The sequence below is a fragment of the Myotis yumanensis genome, unplaced genomic scaffold, assembly GCF_028538775.1.
Source record: "Myotis yumanensis isolate MYYU_CA2020_CCGP unplaced genomic scaffold, mMyoYum1.0.hap1 SCAF_18, whole genome shotgun sequence".
NCBI lineage: Eukaryota > Metazoa > Chordata > Mammalia > Chiroptera > Vespertilionidae > Myotis > Myotis yumanensis.
In genome coordinates this window covers 14,868,790-14,884,292 of record NW_027223769.1, presented here as the reverse complement: position 1 = coordinate 14,884,292, position 15,503 = coordinate 14,868,790, and the positions used below count along the sequence as shown (strand labels likewise).

The 15,503-nt window shown below is 43.6% G+C and overlaps 1 protein-coding gene across 1 annotated transcript in view; it reads left to right on the top strand.

The window, feature by feature from the left end:
* Positions 1–12,993, top strand: part of USP10 (ubiquitin specific peptidase 10) — a 73,902-nt gene extending 60,909 nt beyond the window's left edge. Inside the window, exons 9-14 of the mRNA XM_070397917.1 lie at positions 779–878; positions 1,544–1,721; positions 4,618–4,783; positions 8,090–8,234; positions 9,949–10,014; positions 11,964–12,993. Coding sequence (XP_070254018.1) covers positions 779–878; positions 1,544–1,721; positions 4,618–4,783; positions 8,090–8,234; positions 9,949–10,014; positions 11,964–12,151 — 843 coding nt within the window. The 3' untranslated portion in view covers positions 12,152–12,993. The remainder of the gene's footprint in view (positions 1–778; positions 879–1,543; positions 1,722–4,617; positions 4,784–8,089; positions 8,235–9,948; positions 10,015–11,963) is intronic.
* The last annotated feature ends 2,510 nt before the right edge of the window (positions 12,994–15,503 follow it).

Sequence of the window (15,503 nt, the reverse complement as noted above, 5' to 3'; positions counted from 1 at the left end):
TTGCCCTCTGTGTAAGTGCTGTGATTGGTGGGTGTGTTCAGTAGATTTAGGCTTGTTATGGAGTCAGTTGCTTGGATTAATTTAAAGAGGTTGGTGATAATCATAATCAGAGCCAACTCACGTATCATGTACTGTGCACCAAGTACTGTTGTAAGTTCTTCCGTATATTAACTTACTTAGCCCTGTGAGGAAAGTATGATTATTCTCTCCTTGTTATGCTTGAGAAGAATGAAGTCATTGCTTAAGGTCACACAACTTATACATGGCAGAGCACGGCTTTAGCTTCAGCTCCTTAATCCCTGCCCTGCACTGCCATTCAGGTCCAAAGGAGGCATTTGGGGCTGCTAATTTCATGACTCCCAGTGTAAATGAGAGTCCTGGGCTTGTGTAGGGAGGTGACCCTGGACAACTAGTTCTTGTTCTTCTATTTCATTTAACAAAACACCAACTTTTAAATAACTTTTCTTATAAAGGCGATTCCATATTTATTGTAGAAAATTTCATAAATACAGAAAAGCATAATAAAAAAACACCCATTAGTTCCATCACTTAGGATAACTGTTTAATCTGTCTCTCCTTTCCTCCATCTTCCCCTCCCCCATCTCAGCTGTCCAAAGAAAAACTCACATGTTTCGGGGGGAATACTTTACATGAGAATGTGTTGAAAATTTAAGAGGAAGCATAGTTTGAATATGCAGGTAATTACATTCCCTGCAGGTCTTAGATAGTGATCATAGTAATCAGTTGGAATTAATGTGGTCACATTTGCCCTTTTCAGGGTCGACAAGAAGATGCCGAGGAATACTTGGGCTTTATTCTAAATGGACTTCATGAGGAAATGTTGAACCTAAAGAAACTTCTCTCACCAAATAATGATAGTAGGTTATGATGTATTTGCTACAAAAATGTGTGAGAACATTTTCTTAAGAATTATTTATTTTATTTTATTTTTAATTCTCACCCAAGAATAGTTTTTTCCGTTGATTTTTAGAGAGAGAGTGGGAGGAAGGAGTCGGGGGAGAGACAGAAAGATACATGGATTAGTTGCTTCCTGTATGCACTCCAACCGGGGCTGGGGATTGAACCTGCATCCCAGGTATATGCCCATGTTTGGGAATCGAACTGTGACCACCTGGTGCATAGGTCCACCCTCAACCACTCAGCACACTGCCTGGGCTGTTGTGTTTGTTCTTGGTGTAGAGCAGCGGTTCTCAACCTGTGGGTCGCGAACAATGAAAATACATCCTGCATGTCAGATATTTACATTACGATTCACAACAGTAGCAAAATTACAGTTATGAAGTAGCAACGAAAATAATTTTATGGTTGGGGGTCACCACAACATGAGGAGCTGTATTATAGGGTCGCGGCATTAGGAAGGTTGAGAACCACTGGATAGAGTCTTGATGTAGAACACACCCTGATTTTGTTCTTAAGACTACAAATGACAAATCTGTGTAGGTGATGTCTGTAGAACTTTTTTTATTTTAATGTTTTTGCTGTTCTTGTGAAGAGTATCCTAAGCAGACTGTCTGTTTTCCAGAATTTCCTATTTCCAATGGACCCAAAAGCTACTCAGTTAATGAGGAAGAGCAGGAAGAACCAGGTGAAGGAAGTGAGGACGAATGGGAGCAAGTGGGCCCCAGAAATAAGACTTCAGTCACTCGCCAGGCGGACTTCGTTCAGACCCCAATCACTGGCATTTTTGGGGGACACATCAGGTTCATGTTTTTCTGGAATATTTTAGTATTTGCCTTTTTCAAGGTTTGGAGATTTTGCTAAAGCGGGGAGGTGTAAGACTTGTCCTAAGACATTTTGACTTGCTGGTTTCCTTCTACACTTCTGTGTACTCTCCTCTTGGACTGCTAATACTTCTCCTGCCAGGCACCACTGCTTTCACCCTACCCATTGTGGCCTTTTGGCAGAGGGTGCTGTACCCCATGGACCTGTCTGTCCCCCCCCTTACCCCCCACTCCTGACTCCCCTCCATCAACATTTACATTCCCTCAGCCCAGCTCTTCACAGTTAGGTTGGAAGGGAAGAGAAGAAATTATGTATCTGATTGGAGGAATTGTAGGCACTGGACCAAGTGAGTTAAAAGTTAAGGGAATAGGAGAGCTACTTCTACATAAAGGAGGACATGTGACCTCGTCTGGAATACCTGGCACCTCCTGTGCCCCAGTTCCCTAAACCAGCTGCTTTACATGCATTCACCAAATCCCCCTAAAAGGCTTTTATTTACATACATCAGCCACTCAGTACTGATGTGATGTTGAATTCCATACGACTCGTACGTACAGGGAGATTTACTCATCCGGTCTGAAAGGACCTCATTATAGCACATTTCCTCCCCGAAGGCCTCACAGCGGAGCCTACCAGGGTGGTGTTTTAGTGAGACTCTTAGCCTTTCGTTGTCCCAAATGCTGTGTATCCACAAGAAATAACACCCTTTCCAGGCATCAAGGGTTAGTTCAATCTCTCCCTGCTCTAGAACAACTTAGATTGAATACCTTTCAGCAGACTAATGAAAACCTCAGAAAAGGTGCACTGACTCCTCACAAGCTAGTCAGTGATGCTGGAGGACTGGATTTCGTAGCCAGTCGTGCCATGTGACCTTGAACAAGTCACTGCTGTGCCCTTTGCCGCGAATTACTTCCAGGGCCCCTTTCTGTTCTGGAGTCTCTCCCGTGTCAGCCTGTGGTTAGGTGCGCTCTGGGGAATGCCCAACCTCTGATCGCTGCCGCTGTAACTTGTTTTTGCCAGATACGGCTCCTTGGGTTGGGCCTTGTTGGGAGAAGAGAGCAGGGGTCCAGGTCTGTGAACAGCAGTGAGAAGAGGCCGAGTGTGACCTGGGCTCTCCATTAGACCAGCAGCCTGATGTTAGCATTCTTAGGGCACTCACTTAGGGATAGGAGAGAGGGTGACGTGTGGACAGAGCATCATATTTTTGCCCAGGTGTAGTATCAGAATTACAGTGCCATCGATGGCCAACATACCCAAGCTCCCAAATTTGTCGGAGAATGAATCATGGGAAAAGCCAGAATCCACTTTGCGGCATGTCTGGCTTAGCCTGAATGGCTCTGCCATGGTCACTCGCCTCAGCCTCTGGGTTCTTTGTGTTGAAATTGGTTATTGATATGTCTTTTTGAAAAATGGCAAAGGAAAGAAAAGGAATTGCTGCTTATAATTTAGGAACTTTTTTTTAGGATGCATAGCAGCCATCGTTAAGTATGATTCTCTATTCAAACAAGTTGAAAGGTTTTCTTCTAAAATTCACCCTGTTCTGGTGGCTTTTCAGTTTCCACAGAAAGAATCTTCTTTTGTTTGTTTGTTTTTTAAATCTTTATTTTTGAAAGTTTTCCATACATCCCCTCAGAAAGAATCTTTCTCCACCCTTTTCCCCCAGGATGCTTTTGATAAACTCTAGGCCCTTTGAACCAAGAGACCACTTCTTGATTTCTTCCCTAACTTTAATTAGTGGTTTTCCCACTACTCCTCTTCGGAACCAAGGGAGGGCAGGAGTGTGGACATGCTTCCTCAGACTGTGTTGGGAAAGCAGCGTATGAAAATCAAACCCTAAGCAGAAAAGCTTTCAGCTCACTCTTCATGCATCTGCTCTAAGAAGTCTGAATATCTAGCCACACCCATTTTATTCCGTCTATAAACTAGGTCACTCAGGCTGCAGAAATAGAATCCCTTGTTGAACTCTTGGAATGTTTCCTTGCTGAGGCTAAGTGACAGATGGGTCCAACACACCATTTTTACTCAGAAAAACTTAGAAAAAGAAAAATGAAATGAAAAACCAGCTAAGAAAACAAGGTTGAATTGGCAGCCTTCTTCTTGAGGGAGGTAGCCCTGTTTCCTGGAATGTTAACTTGTTTTTTATTATACGCACCCTGCTCTTCTTCTTTGTAAGTCATTTTTATAGGGGAAAATGCCATTAAAAATATTCTGTTTACCTTGAGGTTTCCTCTCTTTTATTAGAGCAGGCTGTGATACTTTGAGAAAATAAAATGTGTCAGCATTTTGAGGCCGTGCTAGATAGTCACATTTATTAACTGGTGTATTATATAAAATGTGGAGAGGAGGTGAAGGAGTTTGAAGGTGAAATATGTTTTCTTCAGAGCCCTTGAATAGGAAATTGTCAACTGTTGGATTTAGTTGCTAGAAATAGTTAGGAGGTGGCAGTCAGCAGAATTGTTATTTTTTTGTTGTTAATCCTCACCCGAGGATATTTTTTCATTGATTTTAAGAGAGAGTGGAATGGAGGGGGAGAGAAACATCGATGTGAGAGTGACACATTGATTGGTTGCCTCCCGCATACACCCGACCAGGGCTGGGGATCAAGCGGCACCTAGGAGGTGCCCTTGACCAGAATCGAACCAGGCACCTTTTAGTCCATGGGCTGACGCTCTATTCTCTGAGCCAAACCGACTAGGGCCAGAATTATTTTCAAATTCAGTATATTTTTGGCTTTTCTGTTCTCTCTGGTCTTCTGAAGGTGATATTGAATAATCTTATTTTCAGTGTTTATTCCTCTTCTCCTGTTGGATAATCTTAAGAGAAAGTGGGAAGGAGTGGTCTCTTAAGTTTTTTGTTTTTGTTTTCAATTCTTAGGTCTGTGGTTTACCAGCAGAGTTCAAAAGAATCTGCCACCTTGCAGCCATTTTTCACGTTGCAGTTGGATATCCAGTCTGACAAGATCCGTACCGTCCAGGATGCATTGGAAAGCTTGGTGGCAAGAGAATCTGTCCAAGGTTATACCACAAAAACCAAACAAGAGGTATATTCACAGTTGATCCTGAACCTGTCTACCGAGGCACTCGAGTATGGTGGAAAGAACCCAGAATTAGGAATGAGGACAGGTGGATTTGAGTTCAGCCTCTTAAATCAGTTGCTTAACTTTTTTGGACTGAGATTTTTCACATTTTTAGATGAAATGGTTGAAACAGATGATCCTAACAATCTCCTTTAGCTCTGAGTCATGTAGCACAAGGTAACGGTCTTGCAGATTATTTATCCCGAGTTGTATTTAATTTTCTGGCTATCTAATCATGGTACCACAAAGTCATTGCTACCCCTATCAGAGGCTGATGGCTTGTTTACATTCCTGATATCGTAGAGCACAGTTTCATGAGATTAGTCAGGACATAAAAGAGATTCATAGCACATGTGTTTTGAATTTGATTGTAGATCTTCCAGGACATTGAAGTAGAGGAAGTCATTGTTCTAGTGCCTGTTGCCCTTTGATTTGATCTGGAAAAGATAAAAGCCTTTCAGCCTCCAGGAGTGGAGACACAGATTGTGGCTTAGTGTGGTTCACCTGTCAGCTCAATCTGGAGAGATGGGTAGATTCTGCTCTTTGAGAGCTTCCTAGTTCCTGGCTGTCCAGATGTGCCAGTTTATGCCTGTTTCCAGCTCTTCAGTTGAGAATGTCTTCTCCATTATTGTCCTAAATTGTGGCAGTGAATTCATACACATGTGTTGGGAAATGAGTGCAGGCTAGTGGTGGGCAGTGCTTTTTTGAACAGTTTGTAGTATTCCTGTGTAGCTTGATTGAAATAATAGTGTGTAGTGACTGCAAGGTGAAGAATGACATCCCAGTGTAGAAAACGTGCCAGCTCCTTGCATAGCCAAGGTGGACATACCCTTGCCTTGCGACTCGTGACCTGAGTGAAGAACAGAAGTAGGATGTGTTCCTCTGGGGACTTCAGTGCATCTGGGGTCTCCTGCATTGATTGGTGAAGCCAGCTCTTGGGGGATTTGCAGAAACTATGCCTAATCCTCTACCATATTTTCTGATTCCTTCTCCTGGGCAGTTTTGTTTAAAATTAAAAGTGGTGGAAGCCAGTGTCAGAATCTTGGCAGTTGGCTTTGTGAATAAGCTAAGCCGATTCTAGTGGTGGGACTTAGTGGAAGAGAAAGCTAGGGGGTACTTGTTTCAGGGAGGTTGCTTTGTGTGGCAGGAATGTGAACTTGGTTGTGGGGACTGTCCACAGCTTGTTCCCTGGCAGCTGTGACTCCAGGGGTGGATGCACTGTCCTGGCCACTGGGCCACTCTTCCTGTGCTCATCTTTGAGCCAGCTGTGCAGGTCTGCCTACTCGTCCTGCTGCGGAGGCTGTCCCTGGGCTATCGGGAAAGCCCTTTGTGATGTATCTATTCCCTCTGTTGCTTCTGCTGCAATTAAACTTGGAGTTCGGGGAGGAGGTGGAATGGGAGGTATGGATTGAGATAGAGGTGGTTATTGGCCTATTGTCAGAGAGTGTTAAGGAAAGATGATTTGTTCTGGGTAGCAGGCTGAGAGGAAGGATTCAAGAAAGAACTGATGTTTTGGCAGAGCCTTGAAGGTTAAAAAGAACAATTCTAGCTGTTCTAGCTCCATGGTCATGATGGTGTGTGGTTATCAGATAAGAGAACACTCAGAAAAGCAGATATTTGAGGAAGGAACATTTTGGACTACTTGTGATATCTGTAAAGAGCAAATAACACAATTTCTGGAATGTGGTTTTTTAAACTTTTTAAAATATCAAGTTGGTTTTTAAAAAAATAATGTTTTTATTGATTTGAGAGAGAGAGAGAGAGAGAGGAAGGGAAAGGGAGAGGAAGAGAAACATCGATGACATCAGTCGGCTGCCTCCTGTATGCTGCCACTGGGGATTGAACCGCAACCTGGGCATGTGCCCTGACCATGAATTGAACTGGTGACTTTTTGGTCCATGGGATGACACTCAACCAACTCAGCCACTCTGGCGAAGCCCAAGTTTAATTTTATTATACTTTTAGATCAAATGTCTGTGTGTGGGGCAGTGTGAGGGAAGGGGGGACGGAGACACAGGATGATGGTCCATGGGAAAATGTGATTAGGGTCTGCTTTTGTTGAATGACAAGAAAGTGTGCCTCCATTTGTCTGGAAACCCAAAAACACATTTAAGAATTTCAGATTAACCACCTAGTGAACCGCTTGAGGTTTAACCAGTTAACTGCCATGTGTCCAAAATGGAAAACATCCCCACACGCCACGATTTAAAATTTTTTTATTTTAATATATTTTTATTGATTTCAGAGAGGAAGGGAGAGGGAGATAGAAACATCAGTGATGAGAGAGAATCACCGATTGGCTGCCTCCTGCACGCCCCCTACTGGGGATCGAGCCCCACAACTTGGGCATGTGCCCTTGATCGGAATCAAACCTGGGACCCTTCAGTCCACAGGCCAACGCTCTACCCACTGAGCAAAACCAGCTAGGGCATGCCATGATATTTTGAATTTAATTGCATCTATAGACGCTTATGGTGCACAAAAGGTTAAGGTAAAAATGACAGGTCACCACACTGAGAAGCATCCCAGAGACACTTCAACCCAGCTCTCCCAGTTCTCAGGTGAGGAATCCAGAGCCATCATTCCTAGTTTCAACTGTTGAGCTGTGGTCACGCTTTTCATTCAGTCACAGATTTTCATTCAGTCACAGATTCTGTTAGATACAGAGACACTAGTGGGCATGTTATCTGTTCTTAAAGAGTTTATAAGTATAGAGAACAATAAAGGAATGAAGTATTGTTTGTGAAGGTGCATTTTAATAAGCATTCATTAGACCTGTGAAAGTATATATTAAGTTGCATTTAATAAAAAGCATTTATTAGAAGCTATGAAAGGGTTAGAATAAGTAGTTTTAGGGTTAAAGCATCCAATTCAAGGAACACATCAGCCTCAGTTTTATCAACACTATGAGAGTTATTAAAAAACAAGCTATTAAATATATAATTCAAGGTACCACTAAGTTAGCTTTTTTTATGGTGATGCCAATTTGTCATTAGTGCCACAGAGCAAAGATTGTTAACGTGAGTTCACAGATGGGCTCAGGCACCCAAGGGATCCTCTGCAGTGGTGTTTACAAAGATATACGCATTTTTCTAAGAAGGACACCAGTAGCTTTCTAAGGTGTTGAAAAGATCTCACAACCCCGGAAATGTCCAGAAGCTTTGCCATGTACTGTAAGGAGTCGGCCCTTGGAGGTCTTTGAGTGGAAGGGGCGTGGCTTCTGCTGCCTGGAGTCAGATGGCCGCTGGACCTGTGTGCTTTGTGTCCCAGGTCGAGATTAGCCGGAGGGTGACCCTGGAAAAGCTTCCTCCTGTCCTCGTGCTGCACCTGAAACGATTTGTTTACGAGAAGACTGGCGGATGTCAGAAGCTCATAAAAAATATTGAATATCCTGTGGACTTGGAAATTAGTAAAGGTGAGAAATATGTAAGGCAACAGTGTTTATGATGACAGTACTCCTGGACACCAGTGGGCATTTGACACATGAGCATTTCTGAAAAAAGGTCAAGATGAAGGAATTTCTTGACTTTTAATAGAACTTTTTCCAAATTCTCATTAAAATGGCTTTTTAAAAATAAAGGCAAAAATAAAATATAATCTTACTAGATTAGAAAAAATAGGTTTTATCCATCAAAATGAGTATCAATTTATAGATTAATGGTACAAAACAATTTTTCTTATACTACATATTAACAACTGTGTGCATCAGCCTGGTTAAAAGGGCTTTTTTTAGTGAATTGGGAATGTTCCCTATTCTGGGGGTTTCTCTGACCCGGTTGCAGTAACATACCTTTTAGGTTTGTGTGTTGCCACGAGTCTCCATCAGGTAACCTGGGCTTAGCAGCAGCGGCACATTCTGGCAAAAGCACCAAGTTCAGGTTGTCTTGCTACAAGTACAGTTTGAAGCAGCTTTCCTTTAAAGCTTCAGAATTGGTGAAAAATGTTTTCTGATAATGAAGCTTGATCAGGAGCAACACAAGTTAGAGGTGATTCTCAAAATAATCAGAGTGTCTGAAAAACAGGAAAGAGGATGGCATCTCTGGGTCGGGTAGAGCCCCGGGTCCCTGTCACCTTCCCTCCCTCTCCTCCCTCCCCACAGCACAGCACCCACTTGCCCTGTATTTTGGGCCAGATGACTCAGGAACTGGTGGGGGGCAGCCTTATGCTTATGATCGGCTTCTACTACCCCAGGGATGTTCCATTTCTTCCTGTGGCTGAAAATTTGGACTCTTGTGCCAGTTTATGGCCCTCCCCTGCTCTCATAGTGAGCTGCTTCATTCCTAGGCAGCATGTTTTTCTGATCCCATCTGAGGACCAGAACAGGGAAGAAACTCCAGCTGAGAATCACATACTGGGTCATCGTCCCAATCTGCATGGCTTTCAGGAAACAGCCAACAGTCCAACAGGCGTCCTCTGACCCACTCTTGCTCCTTCCCTCACCCCCAAATTAACCACCTAGATGGACTGACTTGTGTGGTTTCCTACAGATTTTATTTGCATGGCGTTTCTTGTTACATGTATTTTTATATCAGCTGTCACCTCAGATGCTTTCTAGAAAGAGAAATGACAGAGTTGAGAAATAGAGAAGGAGCCAGTAATCTCCAGGTGAACTCTTCCCAGCATCTGAGTGGCGCTTCTGTAAAGGGGAACTGGGTGCTTTAAGGCAAGAGACCTGGCCTGCACCAGCTGGTAGTTGGAATCTCTGTGGAGAAGCCATATACTGTTGTGTAATTGAAGTTTTGTGGCCTGACTCCCATGTAAAATATTTTGCTGCCTGGGTTTTCCAGGTCTGTTTTGGTTTTGTTTTGTTTTGTTTTTGCCTTTAAGTGGGCAACCCATCCCCCCTCACTTTTTAGAACATCTGCTTTTAAGGGGTTCCTAGCATGAGCTTAATAGTTTCAGCATATTGCTCATATTTCTTTGATGGGTTGGTTGCTGATTATGTCTTTTACTACACTGCACAGCTAATTTCTTCGTGGGCCACTTTTTATGCAAATAAAGGATGGAGTTTTGTTTCCCTGGTACACCAGGTAGTTCTGTGAGTGGAGACTTGTTAGTCTTTGCTTCTGTTACTCTGAGACTCTGTAAGTGCTTTTATAGATCGGAGCTATTGATATTTTGTTTTTCAGAGCTGCTTTCTCCAGGAGTTAAAAATAAGAATTTTAAATGCCACAGAACCTATAGACTATTTGCAGGTAAGTAAATTTGTACACTAATTCCCTATTAAAGCAATGATAAAAGGGTTTCTACTCAGGCACAATTTTGCCATAATGCCACTTAACATAAAGAGTAGATTTCACTATTGGTATTGCTATGGAATTTTTAAGTCAGGAAATTATTTGAAAATGTGTATTTTACCTGAAATTTGGTGCTTGGAATTTGACAGAATACCCTCTTGGCTCTAAACTGAGCCCAACATAAGACCTTGTTTGACATGATTGTTTCTGTCTCTGAGACAGAGGAGTAGGTTTAGGCCACCAGCCTGGCACTTTGAGAATGTGACCTTTTCCTGCTGCCGTGTGGTACCTGTGGTACATGGTGCTTGGAGTGGCTGTGACACGGAGTCACCCAGCTGGGTTAGGGGTCCCAAACTCTTCGTATGGCACTGTCAGGTGTGCATGAGAAGGTGGCCTGAGCTCACATGCTTCTCAGGCACAGGAAACCCCCTCTGGGGTGGGTGAGGGGGGTGCTGGACAGCCCTGTCCCAGAACCGGGAGCCTGGAGCTCCCTGTGGTTCCAGCTTGTCTTCTAGGCCTTTTTTCCCATTCTTTCTCTTCTATAGCCTGAGTCTCTTGTGCCTTGGAAGCTTTATATCTCTTTTGATAGTTATTTGCAACAGTTGTGTTTGCTTTTCTGGCTGTCTTTATTAGCGTTTTCTAGCTTCTTTGTCATCCTTCCTTTTGTATTGCCTTCGGTGAGGTGGGTGCTGTGAGTCATCATGGAAGATACTTCATAGAAACTTAGAATTCTCATTTTTTCATGTAATATTGCATATTCCTATATCACAATCAGTTCCATGAAAATTCCGCTCATCCTATATAATAAAAGGCTAACATGCAAATTGACCAAATGGTGGAACAACCAGTCACTATGATGTGCACTGACCACCAGGGGCCAGATGCTCAACGCAGGAGCTGCCCCTTGGTAAGTGCGCTCCCATAGGAGGAGCACTGCTCAGTCAGAAGCTGGGCTCACGGCTGTGGGTGGTGGCAGGAGCCTCTGCCGCCTCCACAGTAGTCAGACATCCCCTGAGGGCTCCCAGACTGTGAGAGGAGCAGGCCAGGCTGAGGACTCCCCCCTCCCCCAGTTCACGAATTTCGTGCACCGGGCCTCTAGTTGTAATATAATTCACTAATTCCTTCTACTGGGTATTTAGGTTTTTCCATTTTTTCATTGTTATAAAATCTGTGTCTAAGATTCAGATACTCTCTTTTAGAACAGTCTCAAAGTGGTCTTGGCTAGATCAAGGGCATGAACTTTTTGTAGGCCTCTGGGTGTGTTTTCAGATGTTGATTACTTTATACTGTGGCTCTCTGGGGGTGTCTTTCATGTTCTAATTTCCAGCATTCTCTCTAAAGTATTAAATATTCAGCTGGCCGATGCCCTAACCGGTTTGGCTCAGTGGATAGAGCGTTGGCCTGCGGACTCAAGGGTCCCAGGTTCGATTCCGGTCAAGGGCATGTACCTTGGTTGCGGGCACATCCTCAGTGGGGAGTGTGCAAGAGGCAGCTGATCAATGTTTCTCTCTCATTGATGTTTCTAACTCTCTATCCCTCTCCCTTCCTCTCTGTAAAAAATCAATAAAATATATTTAAAAATAAATATTCAGCTGGCCGATAACCTTGCCTAAAGGGCTGACAAATGGAACAACCCTACTTTATCAGGATTTGTTTTATTGTTTGTGACGTATTGAACATTTAAAAGATGTTAAGATGTACGTGTATATCTTTTTATTGTAAATTGTTTAAGGTCTTTTTGTTTGAATAAACTGCCTTGTGTCATTAAGTTCTCTCTCTCCCACCTATTTTGGTAAGTGTCTCACAAGACAGATTTTTGGAGGTAGTCTGATTTTTGGTGGGTGTGTTTATGCTGTTGGTGTGCAGTGCTTGTCTCACTGGGTCCCCCACCGGGCCCTCTCTTCCAGTGGTCTACCATCATGGCAGCAGTGCGACGGGTGGTCACTACACTACGGATGTCTTCCAGATTGGTCTGAATGGCTGGCTGCGCATCGATGACCAGATGGTCAAGGTGATTAACCAATACCAGGTGGTGAAGCCCGCTGCAGACCGCACAGCCTACCTCCTCTATTACCGCCGAGTGGACCTGCTATAACCGCCTGTGCGCTGTGTGTGCCGACACCTGCTTGTAGAACACCAACTCTCACTGACTTCTTTCCTCTCTTTAGTGGCTCTTTAGAGAGAAACTCTTCCTCCCTTTTGCAAAAATGGGCTAGAATGAAAAGGAGATGCCTTGGGTTTGTGCACAACATAGTTTATGGTGTCTTCTAACTTCCAAATCAAATCACTTGGTTGAAACAGACTGTCGCTTGATTTAAGAAAATACACAAAAATCCATAATTTTGAAATAATGCTGATTCCTGAGTTGGACGGGAACTTGCATTTGATTTCCAGTCTGATTGCTTAGTAGGATGAATTCTGCACCAGCAACGACACTTGTAAATTTGTGAAAATGAATTTTATCTTTCCTTAAAAAATGAATTTTTTAATCCATCACACTTTCTTCCCCCACCCTTTAGTTTTTGATAAATGATAAAAATGAGCCGGTTATTGGAGAAGAAATAGTTCTTCAAAAGAAATAAACACAAAAAAATGAGTTGCTGGTTTCTAATAGGAAAAAAAACCAACACATTTTAATAATTGTGTGACGAGAAACTGCTTACTTACACATTACAGATCAAATATTTGGAGTTAAGGTGTTAGTCACATAGATGGGTGATTGTAACTTTATTGCCATGAAAAGATTTCAAATTGCATTCATGCTTCTGTGTACACATAATGAAATATGGGCAAAATAATGAAGATTGATCTCAAGTCCACTCTGTTTACTTTTGCTGCCTGCTCTTCTCTAATGCCGCGTCTCCAGCTGTACACAGTTTAGTGATGCCTAGGATATCAAGTTGTCGCCCATCAATAAAAATCACTAAGTTGGTCTAACACTGTGCTTGGTGTTTCTTTGACTGAGTGCCTTTTCCAGCGACTGGGATGCAGGCTCTTGGATCAGCTGACGTGTGTGAGAGAGCTGCGCCAAGACTCAGTCTATGCTTGGTTAATGTTTCCCAAGGGAGAACTGGATGGGTAAATGGGATCGAATCTTCCAATAGCAGAAAAGGGGAGGTGAAGTTTCCCTCAGTTGTTTCTGTGCCGTGTCTAACCCCTCCCCCCCCCCCCCCCAATCTGTGTCTCCTCCCCCCGTCCCCTGCATTATCAGCATCACCAAAGTGGTGGGTTTTGATGGGCCTAGCATCTTTTGTATGCCACTGGGGCATCTTAACACCGGATGCCACCCTCGCATCGTGGAAAGGAAGCCTTCCTAGACCGAAGAGGTGGAGAGGAGGGATGGCCACACCCAGGCCACCCCCGCGGCTCTTGTGCCACTAGTGCCGCGCTTTCGCTCCATGCAAACAAGTCATAGAAATGTCCTTGGATCTCCAGACAAGCAGTTGTACATGGTCTGAGCCTGTTTCCCATCTCTTCCTCCTGCCACCTGGTGTTCCCTGTGCACCTCCCACGTTCAGAGCTTACAGTCCTATCACTGGCCACGCGGCCTACTCACCCTGTTGTGACCCTACTCCGATTCACTCGGCCAACTTACAAGTCCTGTAACAATTAGCCTCTCATTAAAAATATGTGCAAGTGTTTGGAAGCCCAATTAACTTTGGGGGAAGCAACCCACACCAGCAATAACCCAGCTGAAGATGAAATGAAACCCATTTCTGAAGCACTTCGTTGAGTTCAGGGTTGTCATGCTGTGAGCCAGGATGTCATGCTGTCATCCGGTCTCTCCTGTTGGGAACGCTGATCTGTCCTGAGCAGGCACTCAGCCTCCACCGATGGTGCTGGCCATCCTCTCCCAGCAGGATAACGTGGCTCCTCAGATGTAAAGTTATGAGACTGACGCCCTCAAGAACAGGGCCTCTGGCCCGAATGCCTGTCACAGGAGTCGAATAAGAGGCCAAAGACGGCTGTTATTGCTACACAACCTGCTTCCAAGTCTCAAAATATATCCTGTGTGTTTAGATGAGAAGTTTTCCCTCAAGTAGGGCTATCTACATAATTTTTAAATTGCTAAGGTATATATTGTGTCAAGCCCAAGATATGTTGGAAATGACTGAGGTATTGAGAAACTTCCTTGGAAAGGTCTCAGGTCTCTCAAAAGTGGTCGAGATGAACTAAGTCCAGTGGGACATTCGGTGTCGGTCAACATGTGCTGTGCAGTGACACTGATCCACTCTTTTTTTTTTTAACTCCAATTTTATTGTGGACATTTTTAATATCCACTTCCGGAGTTCCAACTGAATCCACAAACTCATTTCTTTCTTTTTTCTTTCTTTCTTTTTTTTTTTTTTAGTATATTTTTATTGATTTCAGAGAGGAAGGGTGAGGGAGAGAGAGATAGAAACATCAATGATAAGAGAGAATCATTGATCGGCTGCCTCCTTCATGTCCCCCATGGTGGAATTGAGCCCACAACCTGGGCATTTGCCTTTGACTGGAATCGAACCTGGGACTTTCCAGTCCGCAGGCCGACGTTCTATCCACTGAGCCAAACTAGCTAGGGCTGATCCACTCTTGAGGTGCTTTCCCCACTGGTATGCCCCGGCTTTTAAATTCAGCCGTGTGGTAGCCTGCAAAGGGCTCCACCGTTACCTGCATGTGAGGATGCTGGGTTTGAGAGGTGAAAGCTAGCTTTGTTTGAAAGAGACCCTGCATACCACCTAACAACTCCCATGTATTTAGACAGATGTAGCCTCCCAGTTTTGCTTAAGCTGGATCAGCACACCCAGCTGCAGACAGAAGCACATAACTCAGGAAGGGACAAAATACATAGCAAGGAGATGCTGGCCTGGGATTAAGAATTATCTGCATCTGGTCCCTGGAGTGAATGATTGGCTCTCGGATAGAGAATCAGATCATGCTAGTAAATCCAGCACTTCCTAGGGTCCCGAGAGAATGGTGGGCTTATCCATGTTACTGGTTCTTAAGATTTTGAACTCAATGTTTAGTATTTTGTGCTGCAATGTGTAGGGTTTTTGCAAATCTCATAGAGTTTCTCTGACTTTAGGTCATTTACATGTAGAACTTTGCCCATTAACCTTGGTGTGTGGATATAAATTTAGTTACTTTCCTTCATTAGCATTTGATACGTCCTTATAGATAGTCCTTAAACTAATGTGAATGCTGAGTTATCGTCAGAAGTATATTATAGAGAGATTTTTCTTTAATATGTCATTTATTACAAGACTTGGAAGTTCTCTTACAGGGAAGAATGTGATGAGGTTTAACTGGTTGGTGTATTGTTTGCCCAATAACCAGGAAAGTGCGTGAGCTACTCTGGGTTCCACTCAGAATTAAAAATGGCAGTCATGCCCTGGCCCGTGCGGCTCAGTCAGTGGTGAGAGTGTCAGCCCTCGGACCAAAGGGTCACAGGTTTGATTCCTGGTCAA